This window comes from Microplitis mediator, chromosome 1 (genome assembly GCF_029852145.1).
Source record: "Microplitis mediator isolate UGA2020A chromosome 1, iyMicMedi2.1, whole genome shotgun sequence".
Taxonomy (NCBI): Eukaryota; Metazoa; Arthropoda; class Insecta; order Hymenoptera; family Braconidae; genus Microplitis; species Microplitis mediator.
The window spans coordinates 21,964,180-21,982,280 of NC_079969.1; the positions used below are offsets into that span (position 1 = coordinate 21,964,180).

General features: G+C 30.0%; 1 protein-coding gene across 6 annotated transcripts in view; it reads left to right on the forward strand.

The window, feature by feature from the left end:
* The window catches only part of LOC130664063 (FH1/FH2 domain-containing protein 3), a 179,971-nt gene that overhangs the window by 31,372 nt on the left and 130,498 nt on the right, over positions 1–18,101 (forward strand). For 2 of the 6 annotated variants that reach the window (XR_008989295.1, XM_057463777.1), the window contains exons 1-2: positions 1,159–1,522; positions 2,610–3,558. The exons of the other annotated variants lie outside the window; for them this stretch is intronic. Coding sequence is in view for 1 of the 2 variants with exons in the window: in XM_057463777.1 (XP_057319760.1) it covers positions 3,394–3,558 (165 nt within the window). In the remaining variant the exon portion in view is untranslated. Of the gene's footprint in view, positions 1–1,158; positions 1,523–2,609; positions 3,559–18,101 lie in introns of those variants that run through there. 6 annotated transcript variants of the gene reach the window in all.

Sequence of the window (18,101 nt, forward strand, 5' to 3'; positions counted from 1 at the left end):
AATTTTATCAATAATAACGAGCTCGAAAACAGTGAGAAGTTTTGCGGTTGGCCCACAATGTCAACCGTTTTTCAGATTTTTTTTTCTCACTTTTGTAACCAATTTAGAAATTGAGATTTTGCGTCCGCTTATTAAATTTCAAATTTTGAGTTACGAGAAAGTTGAAAATAATTAAAAAATATAGTGTTTTAATTTGAAATCTTTATGAAACGTTTTTCAATTTTAGAGTCCGCACACTCACTGAAAAATTTATTGCAGGCAATTTTTCAAATGAATTGAGTCTTCTAAATTAAAAAAAAATTTTTCAATGAATTAAATACTCTGAGTACAAAAATGAAAAATGAAAATCAATAGTGAAAATTGATGTCTGTTAGAATTCGAAAATATTTAAAAACGTTGTGAGAATTTTTTTACAAGAAAATTATTTTTAATTATGTCACAGAAAATTTTATAAATTGTTGGTCTTAAGGCATGACAGACATTACTCTAGTACGCTTGAAACCCGCCACTCAGCACTGAAAAACTTATTTTATATCATGGAGTTTTCGTATCTTTCGCATGACACAAGAGGGATGCGAATTTCCGTCACTGAAAGTTTTTCGCTTGTACGTTTCTACGTCAACTTTATTCAGTACTTATATTTATATATATATATAAACATGTACATATAAATACATAGATATATGCATAAAAAGGACGGAAGAGATAAACTTTCCCCTGTGGACTGACTCGAAGTGTTTTCGACAAAAGAATTTCCTGCCACGTGAGTGAGTGGTTCCACTAACCCTCTGTGACTCGGTTTTCCCCAACTTTCCTCTTACTTTGTTTTTTTTTTTTTTTTATTCAACTGCACACTCAACACCCTAGTACCGAAACGTGATTATTTGCTGTCTATGAAAGCTCTCTTGTTGCCCATTATCGAAAAAATGCACACATCAAAAAATTTAAAATTAAATTTTTTTTTTTCGTACAAAAAAAAATTTTTTTACAGAAAGTGAATAAAAATAAAATGATTGTCATAATAATGTAATAAGAATGAGCCCGCGTGGGATTTTTCTTGAAATAGTGAAAGGGTGTGGGTGGGGTGCGCGCGGGCTGAGAGGGGAGTCAACGCGAGGTGGCGTTGCGGTCGCGGCAGTCGACAGGTGTCCGCAAGACTCAGTGTCGCGGCGGCCGCTCGCGTGGTTAGGCACGTTGTATGGCCGTTTATTTAATAGTTATATTGTTTCTTGTATCTCCATTGTGTCGGTTTAAAAAAAACCATATTTTTACCCCCCAGAATCGGTGCCCAGCCTCCGTCGTCGTCCTCAACGACGACGGCAGTAATTCGCTGAATAAACTTTTTTATTAGTGTCAATATAAATAAAATAATAATAGTGAGTTAATGAAAAATAAAAAATCAAGTTATCGCGCCCGTTAATACGCTGGGAGCCAGTTTGGTCAATTGAATTCAGAGACACGTGACCTTCGATCCCGCATCTTGGAAAAACTCCTCGGCGCAGACTCCAGTACCGCGATTACTGTACGCATGTACCGACAATTGTTTACTAATGTCAGCTGGATCATAAATATCTATATATTTTATTTACAAACTCCAATATTTTATTTGAATTTCAAAAATTTAAAAGTTCCCTCCGCTCCAAAATTTAATTATTAAAAAAAAAATGATACTGAAATTAGCCGACGTCTAATAATTTTTTGATTTGTTTTAAAAACGATAAATTATAAAAAACAAAAATATTTGAAAAAATTGCACTTGTAGTTTTTTAAATTTTCTACATGTGCATATTTTTTGTTTTTCTTGTAAACAATTTGTTTAAAAAAAGATTGAAAATTTTTAATTGTCTTCTAACTTTAGAGTCATAAAAAAAAGTTCTTAACACTCGTAATGGAAAATATTTTTTAAAAATCACCTTGACTCTGTTAGAAAATTTGATAAAAATATTAAAAACTAAAATCTACTCCATAACAAGCATTTGGAATAATATAACAAGGAACAAGGATTTTTATCTCGCAAGAGCGCAGACTCGTTTCCCCTCTCCGTTTATTCTCAGCTCCATGATTCTTTCTCTCGGTCTTTCTTGGTCTCCACTTAATACCATACACACTACAAGATTTTACCGGTCTCCGATTGTCTGGAGCCGGTACAGTAGCCCCCAACTTCAAACTAATGCCCCCGGTCCCGGTATTTAAATTCACTTATACTTACAGTTCCATTTACAATTCAACTTTATTTTATTTTTTTTTTAAATTCCATCATATCATTTTATTTTAATTGCTACTTAATTACCCCCGTATTAATTATTACGAAACAAAGTTCAAGTCTAATAATCACGTTGACAATGTAACCATTAATTTACAAAATAACAGCGATATATATTTATAAATAAATATAAAATAACAATAAATAATAAATGTGACGGAATTTATTTCTACGTCACTTAAATCCGCGGTCAAGGCTCGCGATCTCAATGAAACCCTACATCCATTTTATTTAAATTAAAGCTTGTTAAACAATATATTTAACGATTATTTACGATCCAATTGACAATTGCGCAATCGAGGACCCGCAACTACGGCAATTATTTATTTATATATTTATTTAACAGGAAAATATCAAAAGACTTTTTAATCAATGGAACCGTGCGAATAGTAAGATCGTTACTGTTATTGTTTGTGGTTATTGTTCAGCTGGATATATTACTTTTCTCAAGTACTGTATAGTTATATATATATGTATATAAAAAAAAAGAAGTTATTGGAGTAAAAAAGGGAATAAAGGCAAAGGTAAAGGCAAAGGCAACCAGGAGAATCGCGATAAAATCCAAGGGAGTTACGAGCGGTCGAATATAAAAGAGACAAGTCTGTAAGGAGGTGTACGGAGGAACGGGTAGTACTCTACTCGAAGAGAAGAGTTTCTGGCCCGCCGCGGATTAAAATAAAGCAGGAGCAACTTTAGCATCGGGAACCTACAGTACAGGAGTAAGAGTAAAAGAGCAACCATCGTCCGCTACGTGCCACGGTGAACCGGTTCAGCTTCGAAAATAAGAAAATAACCCACGGGCACACATACATGTACTCGTTCTCATTCTTATTCTTATTCTTCATCTTCTTTTACTGATACTACTTCTTGTTGAAGACGTTGTTACCGAACTCCACTGGCTCGAAAATTTTCGTTTTACTTTTCTCCTTATTGACTACTCGGACTCGTTCGAACACTTGTCGAGTAAATTTTTTATCAAAACACTTTTGTTACAAAGAGATTTATAAAGTGTCGCTGGCTCTATTGGATAACAAAGTTGCCTGACGTTGGAGTAAATTCAAAAAGTTCGAAAGTAGGACAAGTAGTTTCTACTGATACTGGACTCTATTGGAGTTAGGGAATAAATCGGAATGTCGCTTACGTGCAGGGTGCAATACCTTAATGATGTTGATCCCTTCGCGTACGCGAGTTCATATCCAGAGCCACCGAGGCCGCCTGTGCACACTTTCAGCGCGACCTTGCCGCTCATCAACCAGTTAGCTGCGGTGCATCGACTTCTTAGAGCACCTCACAGGGTGAGTCTACATAATTCACTCATTTATTTTTATTTAATCATACGTCTGTCTTTAACTTTTTTTCTTTTATTGAAGGACAAAATTTTTTCTTTTTTTATGGATCGAAATTACGGTTATTTGATTATTTTTTATCACCATTAATTTTCCAATGATATTTAGGTTTTATATTTTAAAAATAAAATTAAAAAAATATTTAATTGTGATTGGAGCTGAGTTTAATTAAAACTTTTTTATTACAAAGGAAAAAAAAAGTTTATTTTAATCTCCAATGGGTTGAAAGATATTTGATTGCGATTGCTGTTTTAGATTTAACATGGAACTTTTTTAACTCTCAAAAAGGGCAAATAAAAATGAGGATGAGGAGAAAGTTTTTTTAAAAAATAAACGAGCATTTAAAATAAACAACAAGTTTTTGCAAACTCTAAAGTTAAAACTTTTTCAAATCGGTTATCTCCTGTAAATTTAAATATTTGAGTATAGAACCCCTTAGTTTGGCAAAAGTCGAAGGATTTTCGTGATTTCATGGAGTATAAGACGAGTTATTTCGATTGCTTTTTCTTCTTTGGCTTTCTCTTTACCGATACTCTCACTTAGGATCCTCTGATTTTGCAACTAAACTCAATACAACGATACGGTTCGACTACACACGAGTTTTAAAAAGAGTTGTTACAGAACTAGGTAAAAAATGGCCTTTGTTTCCTTTTTTTTTTTTTCATATTTTGCCTGTCCGTTTGTCTGTACGGATATCTATATAACAGTTGGCTATCGATAATACTTTTATTTTTATTTTTATTCATATCAATTCTCAGTTCATCATGTGCGCTTTACATAAAAATTTTTCATCTGTACGAGCTTTTAAATTACTTCTGTAGTTCATAGTTCTGAGGAAAATACTAAAACAAATTTTTTCACAATCAGAAGTGTAACGAACAATTACCATACAATTTTTAAATAATTTACTTTGATACTCAAAAAATTCGTTGACTTTTCTATTTTGAATTTCAGAATTTTTGGTACAGTGAGAATTTAAAAATTGAATCGTAGAAAAAACATTTTTATTTAAATTACTACACAGAAAAAAATAATTTTTTGGCGTAAGAAATTTTTTGTATTATAAATTGAAAACAAAAATCTTCTTGAGACAAGAAAAAATTTCTCGGTTCAAAAAATTTTTTCTTGCTCTAAAAAAATTTATTCTCGTTTCAAGAAATTTTAAGTTTTCAATTTATAATTCAAAAAATTTCTTGAGGCAAGTAAAAATTTTTTTTGGACAAATAAAAATTTCTTGCACCAAGAAATCCTTTTTTTTCTGTGTAGGAGAGGATAAATATTTTTTAGATGTGTGCGAATCGCGTTTGAATCGAATCGAATATATCTATTCGAATTTTCAAATTTCAAATCGAATTATTTATAACTTTTCTAATAATTCGAATCTTTTCGCATAACTCGAAATTTTTCGAATAATCCAAATCTTTTCGAGGTATTCGAAATTTTTCAAATTATTCGTTGATATTAGAATTACCCGATAGTTTTTGAATTATTTGTAACTATTCAAATTCCTCGATTTAAATCGATTAAATTTTATGTACCTGAAGAACTGAACGTTTTTCGCGCAACAAAAATGAACAATTTATGTAATTTGATTGCTTATGGGGTAGTTAAAAGTGGCCTGAAATTTTCGGCTGACATACGAGCGCGTATGAAAAATTTTTCTATTTTCGTCTCACGAAAAACGTTCCGATTTTCAGGTACATTAAATTTTGATTAGCTTTCAAATATTCAATTTTTGTTTACTGCGAAGCTCAGTTTTTAAAGTAACGGAAAATTATTTTTTCGTAGATTCATGTCTAAGTTTTATTTACCTCTGATAAAAATTTGAATTATTCCAAAAACTATTACAATTTTAAGTCGGTCAAAAGAAAATTTTTTAATTATTTAAAAACTTACGAATTATTCGATTTGGAGGTCGATTCGATACGAATAATTCATAAGTTCGAACTTTTCGCATACCCCTAATATGTTTTAATTTCTTATATTTTATTAAATGTATTGATAACACAATTGGCATTAATTATAAGCAATCAATAGTTCAATTTACAAAAAAAAACAAAAAAGAAAACTGACACTTTTCGTTACACAGAGTAGAGAAAGTTTGAACTTCTAATTTCTCTATTGATTCAAAAGTTTTCGATGTTGATAATTTACTTATTTATTAAATTTATTATTTACTTGGTCGTCTTACAAAACAGAGAGTGACCATAATACACTACCCAGTGTCTCAATCCAACCGTCCTACTAATTAAATTATTTTGTCACTAAGTTGAACCGCTTAATCGAATTAAGTCGAGACTGCTGCGGTCAACAATCAACTCAACCATTCGCTTTCATGGAAACAATTAAAGTTACAATTTATCTGACAATCGAGAACAAATTGCTGATAATACTCCGGACAACTTTTTTCTTTTACAAAAAATAAAACTTTTAACTTTTAATTTCCGACAAATAATTTAAAACAAAAACTTTTATATTCAGCGATAAATAATCAGACGTCTGTTAAAATTTTTGCCGGGAGATAAAATAAAATATATAGTTTTTTTTTAATTAACAGAAAAAATGAAATTTATTCTTTCAATAACACGTTATTAAAGTTGATGTAAAAATGAGAGCCAGGTACTTCTGATTTCCCCAATGTATTCCAATTGAATCATCGCACGGTTTAATTACGAAGAGAAAAAAAAATTAGGAAAGTGAAACGATATAAACCTACTTGGTTTTTTTATCACATATATGCCCATACACGCGAATCAGGTGTAGACAGGTGTGCGTTGTTTGCGTACAAGTGAACTTGACAAGGCCGTTTAATTTTAACTTACAACTGGAACAAAAACATAAATTTATATTTTTTAATTCTTTTAGCCTCGTTGAAATAACTATTTTATTGAAGTACATAGTCAAAAAATTTTCTAAACAGTAAACATGAATCGCGTGTTAAAAAATGCTTTGAAAATTTTATCACATTTTAAATATCAACTGTTACACGAGTTGAATGTTAATCTTTAAATTTTATTTCTTATTTTTACCCTTGGAAAAAAAATTTAAAAGTCTTACTAATATTAAAAACATTATTTTGATACTTTATATTAATATATGAAGAACAACTATTAACTAATTAATTAAATCAAAAATAATTTAATAATTTTTTTTATTTTAATGAGTAATTATGTTGAGTATAGTGTACACTTAAGAAGTTAGTTTGTGATTTTGAATTACCGGCTGATGAAATAAAAATTAAGTGTCAGTTTCTTTATTGAATGCTAATTGTATCCTGCTGTTATTATTCGGACAAATTATTAAAATTAAATTATCTTCTGAATAATCCACATACTTTTTCTATGACAACGTCCAGCCGATATCATTGAAACGCTATATATATAATATATATATACAACCAGTGTTGTACTTTTCGCGTAAAGAGGACAGAGAAAATATTTTTAACCCTTGACGAGTGTAAAGTCACCACTTTTCATATGTTACTTTAACAAATTAACATAAATTAAGTGTCGATCCGAAAGTACCATTAATGAAATATAAATTTCGTGTTGAATAAAATTTATCTAGTGATAAAAAGTAAATCGATTGAAAATGGTCAAACAAAATGATGACATTGCGTTAATTCAACTCCCATCAATTGTTAAATACGCGACACTAAATTTCAAACTCGAATTATTTACAATACAAATAAAAAAAATTCTTTACCGTGTACATTTAGTACATATAATATTTGATATTTAATATGATCGACGAGACACTTGACGTGGGTTTTACAATGCATCAATTAAAACAATGATAGTATTGCGGTATATAATTGACAAATGAGTCCAGGGAGAACGTACTAGTTCTCTGGTGTATATTTACATATCCATATATATACATATAAACTGGAAAATATGTGTAACCGTAACATAACATAGAATGAGTGGTATACATATTATATATAGAGAAGGATCGCAGATGCCGTGTCAGTAAATACAACGTGAGATAACTAGAAAAGAGGCATAAATCTACATCTCTCTGGCTCGTTTTTCGTTATCTTTTTTTAAACTCTTTATACATTTATGTACCGTATGTACGTGTTTATACATTTAAACATATATCTATATATATTTGTAGTGTACTCATTGTCGAGTTGGGGCGTTGCGCACTCACGATCGTGTCTGGCAAATATTTTTTCACGGTGCTGTACGTTACCGGAGACGTATTACACAAAAGTATCTCTTCAGCAGAAAGTATCGCTGATAAACTCGGCTAGTATCCGGCTCTTTTTCCTACTTTATACCCGAATACACTTGGCTAAAAAATGTTTCGCAAAAAATTAAAAAGAAAAAAGCAATAAACAATACCGTATAAAATAAAAAAGTATATGCGTACATATACATATATATTTTACGGGTGCATGTATGTATATAAATTTAAAAAACAACAAAAATAATAAATATATATAGAGACATAATAGATGCGAGTGTATAAAATATGTGTGTAGTTTCGTGACTGCCGGGCATTGCATTTTATTTTAGCGATAATTTGCCGCCACTGACTTTTATTCATCCAATAAAAACTTTTTTAAAATTGCTCTGAAGGATAAAGTACTCACCCGGCGATGTAAAACACAAAATAATCGGAGCTATTAGATAAAACTTTATACTTATTTCGTCAACTTTGGTATTTTTTAGTTTTTATTTTAAATTCTTTGCTTATCTCAAAGCACACTTTACACTTGTGTGACCTGTCACGCGACATATATATTCCATTATCCATTATAATACACATTTTCGTCTGGGTAAATAGTTTTTTTATTTAAATCAAGAATTTTTTATTCTTTTTAGAGTAAAAAATTATAAATTAAAATATTTTTTTTAAGTTTTCTTTAAATCTATAACTTTGTTAAGGGAGGGGGGGGGGGGCAGAACGGTGTACCCCCAAAATTTTATAAAAAAAGAAAATTTTTTTTAAACATTCCGAAATCACTTTTGTAAATATAATTGAGGATTATTTTGAATTGTTTTTTGTTGAACTTTTTCAAAAATTGAGTCAGTCGAAAAATGTTAATGATTTTAGTTTTATGATAAAAACAATTACAAATTTTTTTTTCATTTTTAGTATCCAATAATTATGTAAAATGTAATTTTTCTTTATGTAAATTACTTACAAAAAAATTTATTTAATATTTAGAAACTTTTTTTTTTAAACCTTTTTTTAGGGGGGTCCCTTTTTTCCCGCAAAAATGAAATTTTTTTTTTTTAAAGGCAACTGAAAATTTTTTCTATTTACTTTATCATTGAAAAAAAAAAAAGTGTAGCATATTTGAGTCCTCGAAAACTTAGTATTTCCTTGACCCCGTTTTTCCCCCCTTCCTCCTCTACATTTATGAATTTTTGTTTATAAATTTACTTTTTTCGGCCTTCTTCCATTAATTTTTATAATTATCGCCGTCCGGATTATTTCTGTACTGAATTTTTTTCGATTTTTTGAGTCTTTAATTTAAAGATCGAGGGCCCACTTTGAGTTATCGTTAGTTTTTCTAGTAATTGTGATCATTAACCTTTCAGTACTCCCGTCTTTTTTGTCTCGCACTACAGCGATATCCTGTAATTTGAATAGTGTAGGTTAAAAAAAAAAAATCATCAGAATCTATTGATCAAAAGCTTTAATTTGACCCCCAGCATTCAATTTTAATGAAAAAAAATTCCTTTCTTTTTTTATTAAAAATTTATTAAAAATGTACGAGTAATAATAGTTCGTGTAAATAAATAACATGCATGAGCCGAAAGAGTTTGCGTCAACTAAAATCAATTCAATGCTGCACCTACAAATTGACATTATAATAGTAGAGTAAATAGAAAAGTATAAAGCGACACCGAGAGAGCGACAGCTCTGATAAAAAGACTTTAAAGTGAGCGAATTATTCGGTTTCCATCAAAGGAAAAGTTTATCGTAGATATTTTCATTTGTTTACCTTCTTTTATTGTTGTAAAAGTTTTATTGGTAAAAAATAAAACTCGATAATCAGTAAATAGAAAAGCAATAAAATTTGAACAAAAAAAAAAAAAAAAAAAAAAGGGGCAATTTGGGAATGCACAGGAAATTCATTTCTCCTTAAGACGACTCTTCCTTGAAATGTTACCGGTTGATTGATCACGAGTTCAGATGACCACGGGGCAGAATCTCGGGATTTTTACAGTTGAATAGACGTCCGGGTACTCCGCGCTGAGTGTATAGGGAACAAGTAGTACAAGTAGACACATCTCGGATAAGAGTTAAAGAATGAGCAAAAGAGATCGAGAGGAGAAAGGAGAATGTAAGACAGAACAACTTCAAAGACCAGAAGCCTCCTCGTGCTTTTTCACTACAAAGAATATCTTGAAGCAAGTCTAGTCTTTTTAACTTAACTTTGGTTCTTTCACTCTTCCATCTATCTCCTATTCCTTATATTCGTTTACGTCTATCTTTGTTAACTCTCTAGCTTGTCTTTGTTCCATGCGGGCCAAAACTATTGTAACCGGATCTTATGCTATTCAGGGATTTATCCAGCTCGTTAAGATTGAGGGCACGAGGATACCTTTAGAATCTACTTGTTCTTTGCTCCTCTTTATACTGCTACAGCTTTTGCTCTCTTGAGAGCTGTTAAGTCAATTGTTGCTACCAAACCAGAAACAATTCCCCTATCCCTCTATATTCTATCTCATTTTTTAACTTTTATTTAACTCTTTCTTACGTTATTTCAGTGTCTAATCACCGCAACATGCTTTGCCTCTTCATTTAATTTTCTTAAATCTTTTAATATCTTTACTTTACACTTTCGAACTTTACTATTTAACCCCAGATTTAAATTCTCTGGACAATTTCAAATTTAAACCTCCTCTTATCCTGAAAATCTCTTCATTTTACTTCTATATCAGTAACTGATCCCCCAATTCCCAACTCAACAATCGCATTTGCTTCATCAGCTGTTACTTTATATTGTTTCTATTCTTATCTGTATATAAATATGTACTCGAATAAATTTGACACTCTCTGTTACCTTGCACGGGTCGAGTTATCGGACTCATGTCCAATTTCATATCATATAAGAATTAAATTTAATCCGTCGAGAGTAGAAATCGTTCACAGCTTTGTAATTAAATCGATAAATTAAATTGAACTTGTAATTTATAACTAGCAATACCCTCATCATTTTGCTGTGCATCGATTCAATTTTTTAAAAATAGATTCTTTTTTATTGTTTTAAATTTTTGAATTTACATCTAAAAGTTATTGTTAAAAAATCAAAATTTGAGCTAAACTAACACAGATATGATAAAAATGTATATAAACAATTTTGTAGCGAATGTAATTTTCTACAAAAAAGGTCCCAGTACTTTTTTACGTACATCTGATTATTTCGACGTAATTGCAAGTTGAAGAAAAACGATAAATTTTAACATCCGATTGGTTAATTAATTAATCTGTTACTTATTTCATCTGTAACTTTGAAACTATCAAAGATACGTTGATAAGCCTAACGATCTTTTTTGTTGCAAATTAAATTTTCTACAACTTTTGTTTCAAACATTTTTTTCTAAAATATATAGTTTCGCTACAAATTCCATTTGAAATTAAATCACCTTATTTTAGTTTTTTTTTTTGCGTTGACGTTTAAACAATTCGATTTTTTTTTTCAATAAAAAAAAATGAATGAATGAAATGTGAATGGGTTTGCTAAAAAAAGTCGGTTGAAATCTTTTCCGAGCGATGCTATATCTTGTTAAATTCATTTTGCAGTTTTTAAGTCATTGGAGTTGTAAAAAAAAAAAAAAAAATATCTTTTCATTTTTCAAAAGTATAGATTTATATGAATATTGAGACTAAAAACTAAAGAAATTTAAATAAAATGAATTTACGTATTCATGATAAACAAAAAAAAAACAGCTAAGAACATTAAAAAGTATTATAACCGTAAAATTAATATTTATATATTTATAAAGTATCTTATCCTGTCTTTGTATCGAAGACGAAGAAGGAACTGGAGGGCTTTTTTTTTTTAACGGTACTCGTCCTGCTTAGCGCGCGTCCTCGAGCCAGCCTTACTCCTTACCTCTTTCACTTTGATGAATATTAATAATGTTAAGAAATAAAAAAAAATATAAATAAATAAATAAAGAGCCACGGCATAGAATTTCTGAAGATAGCAGGGGTAAAATCAAGGGCACAAAGAGGCGGAGTTCGTTGAAGCGCACCAGTGCCACTGGGTAAAAGACCCAGACCAAGAAGAAGATGAAGACCAAGACCAAGACCAAGATGAAGTTGAAGTTAAAGCTGAAGCTGAAGCTCAAGATGAAAACGAAGATGAAGATGAAGATGACGTTTCAGACCAAAGACATGGATTTATCTAGTGATGACTGATTACTGCGTCTCTCTTTAAACGTTTTTTTTTTGTTACTCGCTTTGAAAGTAAAGAGGATTTGGTATTTTGAGATTACATCAGCTTTTACTTTGTACAGTCTACTTTAGATACTTGTTGAGTTCTATCGCTTTTATTTATTTTTTTTTCTATTCTACACTTTTTTTAAATTTAAAAATTACGTGGGGGATTTTCCTTTGGCTGTTTGTTTAGTTAATTTATTTTATTTAACGTTTTTTTTTTTCGTTTTCTTCTGTAAACGATACAAAGGATCAGGTGTGAGGCGGCTAAATAGATGTTCGGTAACAAAGAAAGGTAGAGACGTAACAACGCAGTAGTGAAGTTTATTCGAATAGAGGGTTTCGTAAACAAAGAGAAAACCGACAAAGTAACTTGGCTCTTTTTCGTCCATCTTGGATAAACGTTCTACGGTTGGGTGATCTCTAACTCACTAGAGTAGAGACTCTACGGGTATAGTGTTTATAGTTACTGTAGAAATATCTGGCCAGCTTCGCTACATGGTGTTAGATATTGCAATCTACTGTATAAATATATAGATATATATGATGCCAGGTTTGTTACATTTCCGTGCGAAATTTCCTTGTTCAAAATGTTTTTCTCGCTTGAAAACGTACCGACATTTCCTGTCTACTACTCAGGGTGCAGTAGTATTATATAGTATATATACTACTATGTATAATGTAGAATGTAGAGTGTAGTCTGCAGTATGTTTCATGTCTCGTATGACCGTTTTATTTCACAAAATTACATTTGACCACTGAGACGAAAGAGTACACGAGAGAGCATACAGCAACGGCGTAGACGATGGCAATGACGATCAAAACGAGAGAATGTCTTTGAAAAAAAAAATAAAAAATAAAAGACGAAATGACCTAGTCTGATGGGAAACATCTCCCAGACGAGATTGAACATTTCGTGTGATTGTTCTCGACAAATTTTATCTTGATGGCAGGTAATATTGTTTAGTACCCACTTTTTTATATCTTTAGTTTTATCCAATTCTCGCCAATATCCACTTTACACTGCGTCAAATTATAGTTTTTTCTTCGATAAATTTACATTGTCAAAATTGATTGAAAATTTTTTATTGGACATTAGGTGGAAATTTTTATAACTTTTAGTTGATGCCGATTATTTTTAAATAGAAATTATAGAGCGATTTAGAAAGAGAAATAGAAGTTTAGATAGAAAATTATCAATTTTTTGTCCTCGATGAAAAAATTCGATAAAATATATCAGCTCCCAGGATTACTTGGAATTGCTGGGTCATTTTTAATAAAAAAAATTCTTTATATTCACTTTTTTACTTTTATGTTCTTGGGAAAAATTTAATCAAAGTATGAGTGGGTTTGTTTGGATGTCCGCTTGTCGGGACACGATAAAGTTCAAAGTATTTAATAAATTAATTTTATTTAGGCTCCAGAATTTTCTTAAAGAGAGGGGAGAGGGTGCGCTAATTTTTTTTTAATTTTACTACGGGATAATATGGACATTGCAGGGTGATTCGGACTACTTAAAGTTGCTTACTATAATTTTTTTTTGCCTCATTTTACTCCATATTAATTATTTTTTTTAAGAAACCCGTTTTGACCCTTTTTTCCAAATTATTTTGAGCCAATCATATTTCAATAATGAAATGAAAATTTTTGTCAAACAACCAGAAGTTTTCACGTGTAAAAAATTTTAATTAATATTTCTGCAATAAAATGAGTTTCTTCTATACACGGAGAGAAAAAAATGGGAATTTTCCCAATTTTGCTTAGGGAAAATTCCTTTGTTGACATAGCAAGTTTTGCTCTATCAACATGGAAAATTTTACTAGAAAAAAATGAAAATATAACGATATTTTATAGAAATTTTTCCCACATATTATAGGGATGTCTTCTATATTACCATCAAAAAAATTTCAATGTAAACATAGAAAAATTCCTCTGTTAAAATAGAAAATATTTCGACGTTGACGTAGTAAAAATAACTGTGTTATTGACATAGGAAAATTTTTGATGTCAACATAGAAAAAAGTGCTGTTGCATAGGAAAAGTCCACAAGAAACTAAAACCAACAAAATACCAAATATTTTGGTCATCATTATTCTTTAGGCCTTGATGCGATAAAATAGAGATGTGTGAACTCTCTAAATCTGAAACAGTGAAAACCACTGAAAAGTAGTGTATATACACTGTTTCAGATTTAGAGAGAAGGTTTTAAGGTATACGAATATAGAGTTTTAAAGTTTTCGAAAAAATTTTGTGTAATTAAATAAAAATTTTTTTGTAGCACCTACTAATGAACAAATGTTTTTATAAATTCGATTAATATAAACGTGTACGTAAAAGTCAATTACATCGTATTTCCGACAGTATATAATCGTAAATTCAATTAATTAATTACGTAAAAATACCATCAGTTTACAAATATTTCTTCTTTACAAAAATGGGAATTTGTACTTTGTTAACAGAAAATTTTTCCATGTTGACATAGTAAAACTTACAACGCCAACGAAGTAATTTCCCCTAAGCAAAATTTGAAAAATTCCCATTTTTTTCTCTCCGTGTAATTAAGAAAAAAAAATTCAAATTTTTGTTGTAAAAAAAAATTGAGTCTTTTTCTTTACAAATAAAAAAACTTGCGGTCGAAAAGACAGAAGAATTGAAAAAAAAAAAAGAAACAAACAAGTAATCTAACTACTGTAAATTGAAATTCAAAGTCAGTTAGTGTCACAAAAGATTGAGAGAATGAAGACGAGTAGTAAAGACGATTACGCCAGTCAATCATTGAAGCTTGACATGAAAGATGAAAAGATCTATACTCAAACAAAAATAATATAATAAAGAATAATAATAACAATAATAGTAATAATAAAAAAATAGATACGTCGATGGCACAAAGTTAGCATTGACGTCACGAGCCAATAAAACTGTTGTGTCCCGTTAAATGCCAACGCCAGATGCGAGCTTCTCATCCTCATCCTCATCGTACACTATCACTATCATATATTATATACTATATACAACTATTATATATCCTACAGCAGACTACACTATCCCAAGGGGCACTCATGTCATCGAAACACCCACCCAGAATGACCTGTTTTTAATTTTTTTAATTTTATATTTATATTTTTTTGTCACATTGACATGGGACATCGAGTGCACTCATTACCATCACTCATTATTATTACAGCACGCTGTAATTTATCTCATCTCACTGTCTACTATTATTATTATTGTTGTTATTTTTTTTTTAAATTATTATTTATGTAAATTTTATTTTTATTCAGCTCTAGAGAATTAATTTAATTTAATTATTTAAATTCAAAAATAAATTCTTTAACTTACTTTAAGCATTAAATTCAGCTTTTTACTTCAGTTTGAGAGTAACTACAAGTTAATTAAGACACTGCATATATACATATATATATAAGTTGAATCTACACCCTTTCATTATTTCGTTTCAACATTACTCTCATTACCGCGAGTTGTTGCTTTCTCGTTACATTTACTCTCACTCTCTACTGTAACTACAACTCCACTAGTAGTCTACTCTACTCTCCACCCAGAATAGCACTACAGTAGGACAACTGTTTTACAGTATTCAACAACAAAAACAACAACAACTGCAACTGTAGCTCGTCCTCCAATGCCCACTTGGAAATTAAAGACACGGCAGTTTTATGCTCTACAATTTATTTTATTTAAAAATTTTTTTTTAAGCCAAAAAAAAAAATTCAGTCATCAAAAATGTCTTTGTTTTAAATTTTAATGAAAAAAATTTACTGAATTTCTAAATTTATTTTTAAACGCTCATATTTTTTATTAATTTATCAAAAAATTTTTAACAGCCCACATAAAATATTTTTTAAAAAAATTTGATACACAGACAAAAATGATTTTTTGGCGCAAAAAATATTTTTAATTATGAATGAAAGACAAAAATTTTCTTAGGACTAAAAAACATTTCTTGGCGTAAGAATTTTTTTCTCGCCCAAAAAATCCTTTCTCTGTGTATCAAATTTTTGAAAAAAATCCGCATCAAATTTAAAAAAAAATAATTTTTTTCTAATTTTCTACAACAATTTTATCTAAAAAATATTTAGAGCCTTAAACTATTTACTATTTAAAATGATAATCTTTTAATTGTTTCCTACAATTATTAACAAGCTTTAATTACTTTTGAATAAACAACAGGACATTGAATGAGTGAAATTTTATTGCCGGTTGTATGTATAGATATTTAAAATTCCAATTGCTATTGAATATTTCATTAAAATATTCATGCTCGTAAATAATTATCGGTTTTTATGAGGGAGATTATTTAATAAATAGGTGAAAGAGGGTATTTTCTGTGTATATTTATGTCAGTAATAGTAATAGCAGTAGTCGTAGTAGTCGTCGTAGTAGTAGTAGTAGTAAATATTTTAGGTCGGAGATGTTTGAGTTTACGGTATAGTAGAGACGAATGAGTGAGCATAAGACGAAAGACGAAGATATGGTTTAGTATATATTTATAATATACACTCATATCTATCTATGAGACATATGTATATATATATATATATATATATATATATATAATATTAAAGTAAAGTGGTGGTGGTATGTCTGGCTTATAACCAGTTAGCAAGTTTATAGGTACAGGGGATGAGATGAATGTTGGATTGCGCGTGGGACACCTTGCACTATACTCGAATACTACCTTATACTTGGTATTATATATATATATGTATGTACGGTATATGTGTATTTATGTTATATGTCTGTATGATACGGTGTTCTGTGTGTTTACTTACCTGTGACAGGCCAGAAAAGCCGAGTAGTCGGGGGCTCTGAAATGTCAAGCAACGTCACAGGAAGCTGCTAGTTAATCTTCAACTGTAATCTCATTTCTACTAATTGGCTGATAGGAAATTCTGATAGGATTTTATGTATGTCAATTTAAATTTATTTTTAATTATTCCTGTAATTTCAATCCGCAATTATTTAAACATTTGTAAGCCAAAGGTTAAAGTTTGTTTGTTTTTTTTAATAGAAAAATTAGTAAGAGAAAACGAGTCTCGGAAATCAACTGATATTTAATTGATATTATTAGTAAATCTTTTACTTTTCCCTGATACTTAAGGTAATAAGTCAAACTTTTAATTGCCTCTAATTTTTTTTTCATTTGCGGGCAAAACGAGGTTTAAAAATGTTTTTTTTTATATTTTTAAAAAATATGATGATTAATGTAAAAATTTGAAAAATAAATATGAGTCGTAGTATAATTTAAAAGAACAAAAGTTGAAAAAAATTTTTTGTAGAAAAATCAGTCTAGAATATTTCAAACTTTTTAAAATTAATTAATTGAAGCTATAAATTATTATTTTGACCAAAAAGAATATCGATGTAGGGGAAGGGAAGGGGGCAAAACGGGTTACTTAGAGAAATATTTTTTCGAGGACTCAAATACGCAAAATCTTTTTTTTTTAATCGACCCTTTCTTGTATGAAAATTTAATTCTGACTAAAAATAATTACTGAATTTAAAGGTTTCAACATTGCAATGGAAATTAAGTAATTTCAACCCAGACTTTTTGTTAAGACTAACTAAATACTCTGTATGTATAGAAATTATAAGGTAATGCAGTTGTTTAAAAAAAGTTCAATTTAACTTAATGAGGTAATTTAAAGTAAACGGCGAAAAAAAAAAGTAATAAAATAAAATTATTTAAAAAAGAAAACGTCGCTATGCAGAAGAATTGATTTGACATAGAATCTGACGTGCAGTAGTCTATTTATCGCACTGCCCTGGTTCAAAGTTCATGAGTTCGAGCGAGTAAAGCGGATGAAAATGAATACAAGCAATCGTTATTGTCGTTGTTGTTGCTGTTATTGTTATTGTTGGTAGCGTTCAAGTAGTTCTTGTAAAAAAGTACAAAGTAAAGGAGGATTAAAAGCTACGAGGTCACTTGTGTGTTATGTTGTCACTCAATAAGTAGTTAACAAAAGTACTTGCACTCGTCTTAAGTCTCGTTCTTCAGTCAACCGGCTCTCAAACTCATTAGCCATTTGTTTGTTTTTATTTTTTTTTTTTTTATCAGCAATTTCAAT